The sequence below is a fragment of the Dermacentor albipictus genome, chromosome 5, assembly GCF_038994185.2.
Source record: "Dermacentor albipictus isolate Rhodes 1998 colony chromosome 5, USDA_Dalb.pri_finalv2, whole genome shotgun sequence".
Lineage (NCBI taxonomy): Eukaryota > Metazoa > Arthropoda > Arachnida > Ixodida > Ixodidae > Dermacentor > Dermacentor albipictus.
In genome coordinates, this window is record NC_091825.1 from 131,992,474 (window position 1) to 132,008,365 (window position 15,892).

General features: G+C 45.7%; 1 protein-coding gene across 3 annotated transcripts in view; it reads left to right on the top strand.

Annotated features, from left to right (window-relative positions):
• Positions 1-15,892, top strand: part of LOC135906397 (glutamate receptor ionotropic, kainate 2-like) — a 331,052-nt gene that overhangs the window by 256,819 nt on the left and 58,341 nt on the right. For 2 of the 3 annotated variants that reach the window (XM_065437778.1, XM_065437780.1), the window contains 3 exons: positions 3,564-3,815; positions 12,446-12,624; positions 14,491-14,544. In XM_065437778.1, coding sequence (XP_065293850.1) covers positions 3,564-3,815; positions 12,446-12,624; positions 14,491-14,544 — 485 coding nt within the window. The remainder of the gene's footprint in view (positions 1-3,563; positions 3,816-12,445; positions 12,625-14,490; positions 14,545-15,892) is intronic. The other variant, XM_065437779.1, reaches the window with a different exon arrangement.

Below are 15,892 nucleotides of genomic sequence, written 5' to 3' on the forward strand. Positions count from 1 at the left end.
CAAGATTACTTTTTGTATGGACAAGATTAATCTTAGTGTATTGCGTCTCCAGTGCGCATCCGCATATTGGACAACGTGTATATAGTATCTCATTGTACCATATCATAATCATCCGCCACCTACCTTTCCCTGTATTTCCCACTTCTCCATTCCCCAGTGAGGAGTAGCAGGCTAGAGACACGCTCTCCAGGCCGACCTCTCCTCCTTTCTCTCCATTAAAGCCTACTCCTCCTCCTCCTGAGAAGAATGCCTTAACAACAATCCCGCTGGCATTTTCTTTTTTTACGTTCGATTCTTTGAAGCTGGGATATTCATCCTAATCCACGCATGACCTTCTTTCGGAATATAATCCATTTTTATCTCACCATATCATAATTCGAATAAGCTGACCCAAGCATGTGCCAGAAGAAGCTTTTCTTTATTAAAACCTGTATTTTGTTTCATATCCACCAGATGACGCTGTGAAGATTAGAGGGCCTTTTCTCACTGCTCGCATTCGCGGCCAAAAGTTATTGCTTCAACTAACATAATGAAAGAAGACAGATATGTGCGTCATGCAACTTGATGTAACATTGGGTCTCATACTTTTATGTCACAAAGTATGACGTCATTATTACACGGCGGGCGTTGCTGATCTGAACCTGTTTACAACCGAACGAGCCGGGTAACGCTATTATGCGCCGAGCGGCCACACTGCGTCGCTCGCGCTGGCAACCACTAGTGTTCCTGCGGGAGCATATACAGGAACACTAGCAACCACAACACAGCGCGGCGCATCCTGGAAGCACGCGGGTGCGCAGACAGTCGTGCATTCGACACAACCTTGCGTCCGCAAGTTGTTGTTGCAATCCGTGCAGTCGTTATTCTGTAGAAAGCGTCCGCAAATCAAAAACACATCCGCCCTACGAGGGGCTCTGATCAAAAGTTTTATATACGACCGCCCTATACTTCCGTATGGCGTACACATCGTTGCCTTCTAAGTATGAAGCGGAGTACAAAGAAAACATCTGTCTTATACATCCGTAGCTTCCTCTGTTGGGCACAGGAGGAAGCACGCCCCTTTGCGCTCCTTGTCGGAACGAAATCCTGACTGGCCGGTTGTCATGAAGGAAGAACAGCGGAAGCACCGCTCTGAAATCTCTTCCTAATGCCACGTTCCTTGACAACTAGCTGGCACCCGAATGAGGCAGCTGTCATACAAACTAACAATCCTGGAAGCTAAGATCCTTTTTTTGTGTGGGTTCAGTTCGAACGCAGACGAGAAACGTGTCAATTTGTTGCAAGCTTCATCGCCTGTGATTGCTTATAGAAGACGGTTGAGCTAAGGCCGGGAACGCGGGACATACCCATGCGCTGTCACGTTTTAAGGCAGTTAAGATTTGTGCTGAATAATTATAGAGTGCGATATCATTGAGACCGCTCGTGTATTTCTTTTGTTATAGCGTAGGCTGTACAAGGAAGGAAATATGATCGTGTATATTAAAGAATAAGGAGGAGGAGGGGAGTTGTGTTCTGTAGGGTAATGGGAGAAATTGACGGCACCTATTGCAGCATATATATATAATGAGAAGCCCACAGACAAAGACAACGAGGAAAACACAGCGAAAAATTACTTGTACTCATTAATTGAATTAAAGAAATGATAAATTAATGGCAATGAAAGTGGATGAAGAAACAACTTGCCGCAGGTGGGGGCAACGACCCCACGTCATCGCATTACGCGTGCGATGCTCAAGTTCTTTACGTTTGAAAGGTAGCTCAAGAATTCCTTTTTACCTAATATAATATATATATATATATATATATATATATATATATATATATATATATATATTCAAGGTGCGCCATTGGAGAAATAAGTCATGCCTATCAATTTTATCTCTAAAGAAAACGTTTTAGAGACAGCGTAAATTCAATAGAAACACAGTAACATTTCTATGACGGCCTTTGTAACGGCTTTTGTGTACAGTGGGCTGTCGTGAAAGCACAGTTGTATACATGCAAATGGTCGTTCAGTGCCTTTCTTGCTGGCTTTTCAACTCCTAAATTTTAGACAACCATGCGCATCATTAAGGTTACGCCGAACGAATAGGAAAACAAACGGGGAACATTGAAAGTAACGGCCAGCGACACGTTCAACCAAATACTTCTCGCATTGTATTTCGATTTAATTATACTTCAACGCATTAAAGCCTTTTAATAAAAAAAGCACGTCAGGTAAAGAAAACTCCTAACGAATGGTATAACTATTCCATTCATTGCGCTGTTTGAGTCCTTTAACAAATGTCGTCAACACTGAAAGTTTAACAAGCTGGTCAGGCTCCAGAGTTATATCCAATACAACACGACACAGGCAAAAAGTAGGAACCCATTTACGCAACAAGAGCATTGATTTGTGGCCAAGAGAGATGCTATTTTTAGTAGAAAGCTTGACATGTTTCCCTGGATGATAACCTGTCACGCTACTACATTTGTTGTATGAGTAATATAATTTGCACAGTCATCACACAAACAGAAAAAAAGCACGCTACATAGACCCACAGACACCTACGTACTCACAGTGAATCTGGTTACCAAATCTCAAAAGTGTTGGAAATGGTTTTATTGCTCACAATGTGCAGGCAGTGTTTCTTTAAGGGCCAAGAATGTCCGCAGTTTGAAACTTGATTCGCCGTGCAAACGCAACGCAGCCTTTAGATGTTATCTAAATAAAGGCTACTTGCTATCAGTTGTAACCGCTAGCTGAAGTACTCGGGAACAGCGCACAAATCATACGAAAATAGGCGCAAGGAAGACACCCACAGTGGCGCCTTTTTTCGTTTTCGTTAGATTTCTGCGCTGTACCCCTTTACAGTGAATAACCAAACGGCCCAAATGGAAACGCTGCACAAAGACTGCTATTTAAGGACACCGGAACACTTGAGGATCAAAGAGATATCCGTAATGAACAAAACTATCTTTTCCAGTGTTGCACACCGTTATGCCCCAGCAGAAACTCAACATGAGCTACATTTATCAAAAACTTGGTCCATGACGTCCCAAGTCCAGTCTAAATAAAGAGGCGCCGTGGACGGACTCGCTTGAAAAAATGTTCTACGAGTCGAAGATACTCGAACTGGGGCCATATGCTTCGCTGCACAAAAATCGATTCGTGCAACGTCCAGAGTGACCGTTTCGAGTGTTCCTATGGAGCCACCTGTGTGTACTCATTGCTCACGCTCTCTCTGCTTTTTCTATTTCTATTCGCTCCTTTCCCCTACCCCCAGTGTAGGGTAGCAAACTGGACGGTCGTATGGTTGACCTCCCTGGTTTTCCTCTCCCTCCTTGCTTTCTCTCTGTCTCTCTGTTTGTCCACGGTGTCAATTATAACAGGTACGAGCACGTGGTACCTGCTTGCCCAAATAACGTTCAATGTATATAGCTGAGGTCCCTTTTGGTGCCTTGTCGGGGGAGGCGGGCGGAGCGGATGTGCCTAATAGGTAGCTCCATGTGGCGAACGGCATCCCACCGTAGGTATAGCTCCGTGCTCTAATCCTCGCTCTCTCTTCCGCATCCACTCGCAGTGTGCAGCTTGCTGGGCACGGGCATCGCGGGCATCTTCGGGCCGTCGTCGGACGTGACCAGCATGCACGTGCAGTCCATCTGCGACGCGCTGGACGTGCCCCACATCGAGATGCGCTGGGACTTCCAGCTGCAGCGGGACGACCTCTCCATCAACCTTTTCCCCAAGCCCGCGGTGCTGGCCAAGGCGTACGTAGACCTCATCAAGACATGGGGCTGGAACAGGTTCGCCCTCGTCTACGAGGACCACGAAGGTATGGGCGTCCGCTTTCGTTCGTCGTGTGCGTTTTTTTTACGTGCACTCTTAATCTCGTTTCACATAAGTTTCATTAAGAGGAACATATTTGCAAAAGAAAATGTTCTGCTTACGAAGAAGAATTCGCGGAATCAAAGTTCTTGATCGACGACTCTTGCATCAGTGGAGAATCTTGCCACTGCCACTGTATAACACTCCTAATTGTGTTCCAGATAAGTTCCACTTACCTTAATCTCTTAGATCATAACCTTAGTCTTAATCTTAGATCTTAGATCTTAATCTAGTGCCACATAGGTTGCGCTTACTCAGTCAATTTTGTATAGAACGAGATTCAAAGTATAGCGTTAGCACTGATGAGATGTCCCGTCTTGGGTGTCATATGTGAGTAATATGTGTAATCCGATATGTGTAATCACGTAAACTATTACTTGCGGTAGCAAGTCCCACTTTATTATAGGGATACTAAATGCAAATATTAAGTCAAACAAAAGCGATAGAATAATGCTGTAGAATGTCTAAGGCATCAATATTATCTCCAACAGAGCTGTACTAATCCATCGGCGAATCCAGCGCTCTGTCCTTGCTCGGTTTCTCCATGGCTGTGCGTATGCGTTTCGCGCAAAAGAAAGAAAGCACAGTGCCATCTGTAGGGCGCCGTTTTACTCACCGATGGCAGTAAAGGACGATGATTGCGTATGCAACATCACCACTCGAGTTTTGGGCGGGAAATTTCAATTGCGCTAAAGGTAGGAAGACCTGTAAGATCCGATTTTCCCTTAAACTAGGTATTTTCTTGACACGAAACAAGTGCTACCAGGTTTCTGGAATGGTACTTTAACAGTCGAGGTAGACTTTATATTTGCCGTTATTGACCCAATAAAAGAAAGTATGTTAATTGTACTACTGCCCGTGGTGTACCGAATTCTCTTCATGCTCGATAGGACAGACTAGTCGGTGTGTGAACATCGGAATTCAGGAGCATTCACGCAACGTTAGAAATGAATCAGGATCGCATTTGGCTGTTGATTGCTGCGTGTGTCGATGTACCCCCTTGTTCGATAAAACTGTGTGCCTGCACAAGCTCCACCTTACGAGAGAGATCATGGAAGCGTTCTCTATGTCAATATGTCAGTTGAATGCACAAATCGCGTCAGCCAAGCGTCGACCTTATCACAAGGGGAAGTGGCATAGTTTGGAAATGTTTAGGCATTCATTTCGATTAGTCAGCCTCGCCACGAGATAAGTGTTCGCACGTACTTTCGTCGCTTTTGTGGAAAAGTACAGGGGAGATGGCAAGAATACCTGTGATTTTCTTTCTTTTCTTTTTTTTTCTCGTCCAGCTTTTCTTACTTAATGTTGTTCTTTCTGGATAGGAGCTTCAGTTGTGAGTCAGCGCTTGTATTTGTTGCCTTCGTTTCCTGTCCGTGTCTTTTCGCGTTCTCTTAATTTTTTTTTTTACATTATGGATAAGTACAGGGTATCTGCCTTCGGGAACTGTAAGAGAGTGAGTACGCGTTGTGACATGGCCGTCGTGAAAAACAAATGCTTTAATTGGCGGAAGGGATGAGAAGTCAAGCAGAAACGACGTGAAGGTGCCATTCCTGAAGGCTGCACGCTCAGCGAGTGAGCCTATACGAAAATTAAGTTGGGGGGTTTTACGTGCCGAAACCCAGATCTCATCATGAGGCACGCCGTAGTGGGGGACTTGTAATTAATTTCGACCACCTAGGGTTCTTTATCGTGCGCCTAAATATAAGTGCACGGGTGTTTTTGCATTTCGCCTCCACCGAATCGCGGCCGCCGTGGCCGGGATTTGATCCCGCGACCTCGGGCTTGGCAGCGGAACACCAAAGCCACTAAGCAACCATGGCTGGTGTGGGCTGATACCAAAGACTGCTAACAGTGTTAACAATGTTAAAAGTGTTAAAAGGTACGTACCAATACGTTCCAATCACGAATCGCGTGACCGTAGTCGAAGAAGCGCTGCAGTGCCTAATATCAAAACAGTAAAAAAAAAGAAAAGAAAACGATGGAGCAGTGTTGCGGCCCGTAATGAATCAATGAAGTGAAAGTCGAAGATGGGCGAGTGACAGCTTTCGACACTCGTGCGTAAAATTCAGTGCCAGCTGTGTCGGCACTTCTGTTAAGTTTAGGTCAAATCGCGTTTCTCTCTTCTTTCTTTTTCCGTTATGAGGTTCTCAATAATGTTTTCTTTGGATTTTTTTTTTTTATCCCGGCACGTATGGAAGTGATCCGATGTGCACGTGACTCATTATATCAGCTCTTGGCACGCAGGGAGTAAGCGTGAAAGAAGCCTATCAGGAAATAAGCTAGCGATAGCGGCTCATGAGCCGAGAGGCTTTTTATTTATTAATTTATGCTCTATCCCTCATTTAGTGTGCCACTGCTCTTTTACACGTTCAATATTACCTTGCGGGCTTTCTGTATCAATCTTAACATTGTTCAGAGCTTTATTTATCCAGCAATTACTATACCGACACATTTTACGAAATCCATACAACACGAACGTGCATATCTTCTCACAGCCTTCCGTGACCTGTATTAGGCATGGAGGCCTCATGCCTAAAAGAATGCATCAGATCCGCAGTGGAACACTGTTCTGACAGAGGACAACTCTGATGTCACATTTGACACTCTGACGAATACTAAGGTTTGCGTTGAGGTAAGAGCCCGTTAAAGTGGAAGCCTTCATTAATTTTGCTCTTATTATGTTTTTTAGTCGTGCCAGTTTCGGCCAGACGGAGAACCTGCAGTACATGCAGTAGAGTGATTAGGTGCTGTACCAGCTCCGGGTCATTATTTTAAACGCTCCCTAGAAACTTGCGCAGGCTTAACGTTTGGTTTCCGACCAAGTGACTCGTACTGAAGGCCGCACTATAGTTTAGCGAAAAGTGGCGTTACCAAAAATATGAAAAAAAAACAAAGAAATAAAATCCTCGAAAACGCTGTTTAGTATGGTCAGCGCTACTTCTTGCCTGTGAGGACTCAGCGTCAAACGTTGCCCGGAGCCATTTCGTTAAGTTGCGAAAGTCTTGCCTTATACTTCGGAGCACGCTTCTTGGCGAACTCATATCATGAGGCGCACTCGCAAAAAGAAATTTCAAAAAAAAGGAAGAACCACGACGATAGTTATCCTTTCCGACTTTACGTTTGTTATGGGAGACCAAGATAAGCGCAAGAGGAAAGTGTCAGTTGCTTCCACGGCCAAAAACGCGGGCTGTGTGAAAATATCTCGTCAGACGAGATGACAGTATCTACCCTGAAGTAGCCTCTAAAGTCGCGGTCAAGCAAAACTAAGCCAGCAAAAAAAAAAAAAAGATGTAAGCACACTCACAAAGAAGTCGTGTCTTGAAATACCCGACTTAAGTATAACCGAGAGAGGCACTCCAACGGACCACAAACGGTGCTATTTCGCTCTCTCTCTACCGTACTTTCTTCCCGTCATTTGGCCTTCTGTCTTCTTCAAAGACGTATTTGGCTTTAGTCTGCGCTTTACCATCTCTTATTTTTTTTCCCTTCTGTTCCACGTGACGCATTTGGTTCGGGCTTGCCAGATACACGGTCAACGAGAGATAGTACGCGGCTTGGCCATTTCATGAAGTCTTCGGCATGTCTTTCGAAGAAGCTTACGTTTTCCTTTTGACTGCAAGCGTCGAGTCGGACTGTCCGGAGAAGCACACCGAAGCGCTCTAGCTCTCAGGAGGAAAGAGCTGAACTGGCAAGAGCGCCGGTCGCCGATCGCATTGCTGGCTGCCATAGTCGACAGGCAGAAGGAAATGTTGTCGATGTATGTAAAAGAAGAAAAAAAAAGCGTGAATCGCAGCGTTTGGAACTTCGTTTTTTTCCCCCTCCATCCGGTCGTTCGCTTCCCGTATAGCTCATTTTATCGTCCGTGCTTCAGTCTCGATAAAGTGTGATGGTTATCGCTTCAAAGCTTCTTTTAGAGACCGAAGCAAGCACCCTTTTCTTTCCTTTCTTTTTTCTTTTCTGGGGAGGAATCCCATTTTACTTTTTTCCACCGAGCACTCTCTTTATCTCGACTTGAATCCGCCTGCGTGTCGAAGTACGTTTTTAGTGTGTGTGTTTTTTTAACTTCTTTTTTTTTGGGGGGGGGGGGCGGGGGGGTTAGCTTTCCTGTTATCAAATAGCCGCAAGACATTGCGGGGGAAGAACTGCGCTTTAGAATGGTGCGACTGACAGCTATCTTTTTTTTCTCATGGCGGATTCGGCGGGAGAAAAGATCTTTCGCTTTCAGAGGGAGCGTTAAAAGGAACATAAGGAAGCGAGGATAAAAAGCTGCGCGAAGGCGTCCGCTAATGCGCATTCTTTTCGGGACAACATTACAAGGCTGGTGCCGAATTCGTACATTCTAGAGTGGACTCAGGGCACCACCATTAGCCTTTTCTGTTTTGTGCCTCTTTCTTTCTTTTTTTCGAAAAGTTCGGGAGAACTTTGCAGCATTTCAGCCTTAAGACGTGTCCGTACTGTCGTATAATGTGCTGCGTATCGCTAAAGGTCTTCTCGGGCAAACGCTTCAGGACGGAGATGTGCGAGGTTAACACAAGGGCTGTCGTTTGCTAGGCTGTCCTGCTTCATTATTCCCAGCTCTGTGCTCTAAGCAACTCGGAGCGTTCGGTTCGAGGCAGTTTAGTACATTACGCCACAATGTCGAACTCTGTAGCACTTCTCATTCTTCCTAATAACGGAGTGAAACACCGTATTTGAGGCTACACGTGGCTTGTCTTTGTCTAATGAACACCCGTGTACTTATATTTAGGTGCACGTTAAGGAACCTTAGCTGCTCCAAATTTCCGGAGTCCGCCACTACGGCGTGCCTCATAATAAGGAAGTGGTCTTGGCACGTAAAACCCCATAATTTTTTGTCTTTGTCCAATTATTTAGGAATAATTGCCAGCGAAAGAATTCGAGGCTCGCGAGCACAAAGTCGTTCTGTGGTTTACCAATTAAGTAGGACGGAGCGTGAAGTCAAAACATGGATACATATGTAGTTTAGAAGAACTTGTTGGCGGGCGAGTTGGTACATATTAGCGAACATTGTTTAACTGCGCTAACAAACGGACCACAGAGACAGCATGGGCCAAGGACTGCGTCCGTACTTGTCAGAGACAGCATGGGCCAAGGACTGCGCCCGTACTTGTCCCATGCTGTCTCTGGGGTCCGTTTGTTAGCGCAGTTAAAAAATGATGGATACATAGATCACGCGTTGGCGAAATGTCATCGATAACGGATTCAGCTTTCATCCCAGACAGCCGCTTGAAGTGCGACCAGCTTGCCGCAGTGCGGGCGCATCGGTGTTGAAATACTAATGCCAATATCAAAACACGGTGCAATTTCCGGTTATTCGGGACAGGCTTCAAATATGCATTAAGCTGAAATAATATTCACACATGTCGGCGCCGAATTGGTGCGGCGTTGCACCTGTTATTAGAATTACTATTAGGTTTAGGATTATTATAATATCATCAGGGCATATGAGTTGCTCTCTACAGCAAAATCGCGATGGAACGACAGCTTTTACGTGCAAGTTTTATTAACCGGAGGCGGTGTCGGCCATAGCAGACGCAACCGTGCCTTGATCACTACGCAACATATTTTTTTATTATTATTGGAATGAAAAAACAAATTAAGGACATTACGCCAGCTTGGGACAGGTGCTTCTTTTATTCAAATCAGTAATAAATATAACAGTTCCTGTTATTGAATCTTGCTTCACTTTTCGCACTTGAGGTGCTGTCCGAGTTATCGACCAAAAACAAAGAGTAATTCTTGTTCGTGAGCGTTTTGTGTTGTGCTACTCGGTCTTCTTTATCTGGCAGAAGGATTCTTGCCATCTGTCTTTGGAAATAAAATGCCGTCTGTTTAACCCTCTGCATGATGTGCATCAGCAAGTGAAAAGCTGAAGTTGACATTTCATCGTTCAGCGTGGCGCCGTTGCTGCATGACGTACAAGCGATAGATACTGTAACTTCTGAACTGCATCCGGCATTCGATATAGTCTGCGCAGCTGCGTGTAGTGCAGTTTGGACGCTCTTTAGCGTATAGCTTGACGACCAATGCCCGGTCGGCAATATGTCGAGCTCTACTCATAGACCGTGAATTAGGGGCCGCGGTTATTCACGGAGCAGTTACTCGCTAATACCTAGTACCATGTTCACCGAGCACCGGCCACAATGAGTTAAAAAAGCCTGCTATCATTGAAAAGGGAGCCCTTTCAGGACCCGAAGATCCAGGCGAGATTTTCGTGCGCGTCCAACGCAGTGTACCTCTTGCTTCTACTTCAAAATTGTAGCAGCGCAAACACATGCAACCACAAAGTAAGAAGGACGAGACACAAGCGCGTCGTTGTTCCTTTGTGGTTGCATGTGTTTGCGCTGCTACAATTTTATGTCAAGTATGCACAAACTCGCCCAGAAAGAAGGTTTAATGAAGTACTCTTGCTTCGAGGCAGCGAGATTCAGCGCGGACCCCAACTATTGAGATTGTTGCACTTGAAAGGAAATAACAACAGCCATTTTTTTTTCTTTTAACCTTGCCGGCAGCGTGATGACAACGCTTATCACGCGGAGCAATGTAACGGAGACCTTGGCCGCAAGCCACTAAAAGCCGTACCGCGCTAATCACAGAGGCCTAAGCGTTTCTTTGAAGATATAATATTGTATGAATGAACTGCACATGGTGACGCGTCGCGTGGCCGCCATCGTCCCTCTCCTCACCAGCCTATATAGTATGCAGCAGGACGAAACTCTCTGACAACGCCGTTCACTTTTCCCCGCCTTGGGTCAACAAGGAGAATGGCACTGCCCTCTGTTTGCGTGGATTCGCCCGGGCGCGAGATAGGGCCCGTTATAGCCTGGCCAACTTAACTGATCGGTCAGGACCCACAGCGTGCCCAAGGCACGCAAGGTAGCAAGATTTGCGCCTGCAAGGTGGTGGGAGCGGCGGGATGTCGCGTTCCGTGATCCAGCTTATAGTGCATGTAGCATTTCGAGAGCAACTCATGCATGCTGATCTGCCAGCTCCTTGCTCCTTCTTCCATCACATGTCGCTGTCTCTGACACCTTACTCGCTCTTCTCCTCTGTTCGTCACACTTCCGACCGATATTCAGGCGTCAGCCGCGCGCTATACAGTTGTGGTGCGGTCAGCAGGTTTTCCTCTTCTCCCGACCAAAATCATTGCCTCTGGCTGTTCTTTCGAATTTTATAAAGATAACCTCTGCTTTTTAGTCTCTTTCGTCTCCCGATCGCATTTCTATGTTTTGTCAATATAACAGAGCACCCTTCGTAAGTACCAAGCTAAGTATAATGAAGCACATTATGCGCCAAGTCATATTTGTTGTTGACTAAACAGAGCGAAAAACATGAAACAGAAGACAAGATATAGAATGGACGAGCGGCGACTTCAAACTGACGCTTACAGCAAAAAAGAAAAAAAATCAGATCAGAAGTGGCGTGAAAAAAGTACAACGCAACTCATGCGCCGGCGCCAGGACGATGTAGTGTCATACACAGAGCCTGATTAACCTGTGGGCTAAGGGGGCCGTAGCTCAGGAGGAGGGGGGGGCGGACGCATGAAACATGCTTTCTTGACAGGCCCCTGAACAATTTTTAAGGGGCCCCTCACCAGGGCCCTATCGAAAGTTTTGATTCTGCAATAGTAGTGCAAATCGTCGCCCAGAGAGCGTTCTGCCACGCGGATCCTTAGAAACACTTTATAGTAGCCAAAATAGAAGCAAAAAATATGCGGTGCGAGAAGGCGAGCTGTTCTGCGCACACAGAGGATCTCTTCCTTTGCTCGACCAATCATCGCAAGCAACCTTCCTCGCTTGCCATCTCCGATGTAAGAGACCAGGATTTACCGCATAACACATGCGATTCCTCGTATTTGCCTCGACTGCATGGCACATATGCAGAGTAGTTTAAAGTGTCCATGTATAACTAAAACATTTGTTCCTTTACAAGATGCGGTTCTATTTGTCTTCAGGGAAGCCGATGGTATAGGTCGTGGATTTAAATCTAAATTCATTGTTAAACGATAGCGACTTGACCCTTAGAGGATAAGCATTATACAACAACCTAACAGAAGAAAAAAATGTTTTGTCAAAGCAGAACTGTTGCGAACTATATATCAAGATACTATGTATTCCCCCGTATGCATGTTAATAAGCCTGTAAATTTTTATATGTGAATACACTTGAGTACAGCAAACTAACTTGCAACAATTTACCTATTCGGCATCTTAAGCGATCACTGTTATTGTCGTCGTCGTCGTCGTCGTCGTCGTCATCGTCGTCGTCGTCGTCATCATCATCATCATCATAATCATCACCATCACCACCACCACCACCACCACCACCACCACAGGGTCCCTCAAGTATATTTAGCCCGGGCCTTAAAACGTCTTAATCCCGGCACTGTTCATACAACAACTATTGTGAAGCATATGCACGATTTATGAACATGCATATCAATTATGAAGTCATACAATGTCGCCTAACTTTCTGTTGTTGTAGGTAACATTCGCTCTTTTGTTCTCATCATAATGCTCTACTTTATGCGTCTTTGTGTGTTTTCTTTTGTTTTACTCAGGTATCATAAGGCTTCAGGATTTTCTGAAAGAGGCCCGGGGCAACGATTGGCACATCCAGATGTACCAGTTTCACTCTGGTCAGCCGTACCGGGACCTTTTCTGGAAGATCAAGAAGACAAAAGAAACACGGGTTGTACTGGACGTCAAGAGGGAAAACCTTTTCACTGCCCTGAAACACGTAAGCGAGTGGCAGGCAAATTATTTTGAAACTCTTTTTATTTGCTTTACAAGATGCCTCCAGGATGATCAGTGTAGAAGCGTACGTAGCTGGCTAGATTGTGCATAATTAAAGCAGAAAAAGAAATGTTGAAGTAGAGAGGAAGTGAGGAACGACAAGACGAAGGCGTTTACTAAAGACCAATTGCTTACTCTTCCAAGCAGCAATTTATAGTGTTTGAATTCAACAAAAAATGACGACGCTATATGATGCTCTTAATAACGAAATAACTTTCTTGTATCCGTTTCGTTCACTCACAAAATGCTCCGATATAAGAAGCCAATGAGATATTCGTAAATAATTTCAGATAACTTCAACAGAGAAAAAGCATATGCGGACGTTATGGATGATATCCCTGCGATAGGAATTATATTTCTTTCGGAAGGAGTGAAATGAATGGGTAGCTTACGCCCGCATCGCCAAAATTTTGGATGTGAAAGGCTTCCAATATCACTTGTGCAATAATCATGTGGTTGTTAGACAGTTCCGTTGTCTGTCCTTTCCTCTATTCCAGTGCATTGCATTGTTGTTGGTTTTCTGCAAAATAAGTGCAGTGAGGCAGCCTGGTACCAACGTACCGATATGTTTAATACTTCCGACACATTGTGTGCGCTTTTGGTAAAGGCAGAAGCATAAGTCACAATGGTGAGTGCGATATCCTAGCCTCTAGTTCCTAAAGTTGTGTTGACGTCATGGCGCTGTTCATTTTCAACAATACAGGGTTCTCGGAATTTCTGGCTCTAAAACACAAGAAGAGGGACTCAAACAAACAGGAGCATTATAGCCATTTCGATCTGCAGGAATGATAAATCCTTCCACTGACCATAAGTGCGACTAAGCAGCTTAGGTATATGTTCCTGGAGAAATGCTGCTAAATAAGGGATCGCATATATCTGGGGATGTGAACTGATATCTGCTCAGTCGTTTTAATGGTTAGGGACTCCAGGCTATCTTCATTTTTATACGCATTTGGGGACACTGCAGTGTTTGTGATTAATAGAATGGTTTCCACCATGTCAGACGCTGTTCCGCAACTTCCTTGAATACATCGTCATGGATGTGTATTAGAGGCATCTTGTTTCAATAATAGTTCAACTTGCGTTCCCTGCCTCTGAATAGGAAAATTGTCCCATGTCCCATAGCTGTTAATGTACAATGAGTAACCAGTGTCACTAAGTAATACAATCTTCAAGCAAGCTCTCTGCAATATGCACCTAAATTGTAGTCAAGCGGCCAACAAAGCGAGAAAGACGAGCTCACATTCATAATTCTAACGCGTAGCGCTGTTAATCGTTATCCTTTACACACGCTTCATAACGTTATAGTGTATATTTACTCAGCCCTAACGTTGTGATAGGCGCCTTTATCCAGCTACTGTTATATTTTCACTTAAACAACCCCGATGTGAAATTGAATTCTGCGATGAGCTATGGCGGCACAATCGCAGCGGTACAACTAATGAGCTCCTGTATTTATTGTCCTACCGCAAAACGCCGGCTGCTTCAGGTGCAAGAGCTTGCCTTGACGGGATATTTGTCTCCGCACGCTGCGTGATGAACAAAAAACCACGGAACACGGCGACTAACAAATTAAATTACAGTCTCACGCAGGCTGTGAAGGCTAATGAATTGTGACATCCTACCGCAACGTGAGGATTACGATAAACAAAAGCCTCGAAGAGCCAGGCCGTCCGGACTCAAAACCTGACGCGCCGGCGAAATGGGCCGCTAAACGTGGCGTCTAATTAACTCACGCCGTTCTATTCTTTTCTTCTTTCCTTCCTTCCATTCCTTTCACCTACCCTCTGCACCTCAAAACAAACTGCAGGCGCAGCAAGTTGGCATGCTCACCGAAAGCCACAGTTACCTGATTACATCGCTGGTGAGTGCCACTTTCCCACAGCGCACCGGGTTGCACCCGTCGCCTCTCCCGCAAATCATATCACGCAGGGGGCAAAGCGATGGGCGGGGAAGGAAGCGAAGCGCGCGCATGTTTGTGGCGTTTCCCTCCCCCTCTGCCCCCTTCTCCCCCGTCGCCCGGCTTGCTTCTTTCGCGGGACTCCAATCTATTTGCTCAGCGGCGGCTCCCACTCCTCCTTCGACCGGAGCTCGCCGCCTCCCAAATGGCAGCTTGTCACGTAGGGCCCCAGATACACGCTGCTGAAGGTGGCCGGGCTCTTCTGTCAGCAATACTGCCTGAAGCCGATGCTTATTCTCTTCCTTCCTTCCTTCCTTCATTTTTTTTTTTTTTTGTCGTAGCTTGTTGAATAGCTCGGCTCCTAAAAGAGCCGTGGCTTCTCTGACAACGACGTTTACACCGCCCGTCCTTTCTCCCATGTGTCGCCAAGTTTGCAGACCGTGGCGAGCGGGCGAGCTGACGGCGTCGGCACGAATGTTGTAGCTGTTACGGCACGCCTTCAGAGAGCCCCCTTTTGTTTCAACGAGCAGTGTACGCGGCAGCGAGGAGTCTGTCTAGCGGGCTTCGTTTATTTTGCTGTCGTTGTTCAAAACCTCGAATGTACCTATACGTGCAGCCTTCGCCATTATGTACTGGGACTCGAGGAAATGAAGGCGGTGCAACAAAGATGAATGGAGCGCTAACGAATGCATAAAAAGGTATAGTTCGCTATACTGAGACGGATTTTCGCGTGTCCATGGATGTCGCGTGTCCAGTGCGGCTTAACTGCAGCGCGGCTCCCGCGGAGGCTGTTCAGCATCGTGGTGTAAAATGCGATGAACGGGTTGCCTATACAGTCTGCGCTAAATAATTGCAGACTCGCTGTTCATTGGCATTCACTGAATTAGTTTGTGTCACCCAATGTTACTCGGAAAACGCGTTTGGCTAATCAACCTATGAAATTACGAACGTGCGCCTATAGCGTGGTCCGCCGTCTCTGTAGCCCTGCTACCAGTTGGTAATGCGCTTATTTCGACGGATTTAAGCCTGCGTCGTGTCATAATCATTGTCGCAAAAACATTAGTTATGGAAATCACCCGATTGTCTCGTGGGCTCGAGGTGCGGCGTCGTAATTGCTCGTAAACTCGCCTCGACACAATGTCCGCCGAGCGTAGCGGGAAGTTTAGCTGCCTCGAATCTGTGGAGTCATCAACACGGTTATTGAATAGTAATTAGCGAGAAGAATACAGGCATCCGAGGTGCTGGATATTTTTGTTCGTTGCAACTACAGGAGGTACACGGATAATGAAGCCAGAGAAAGCTCAGGAATCGA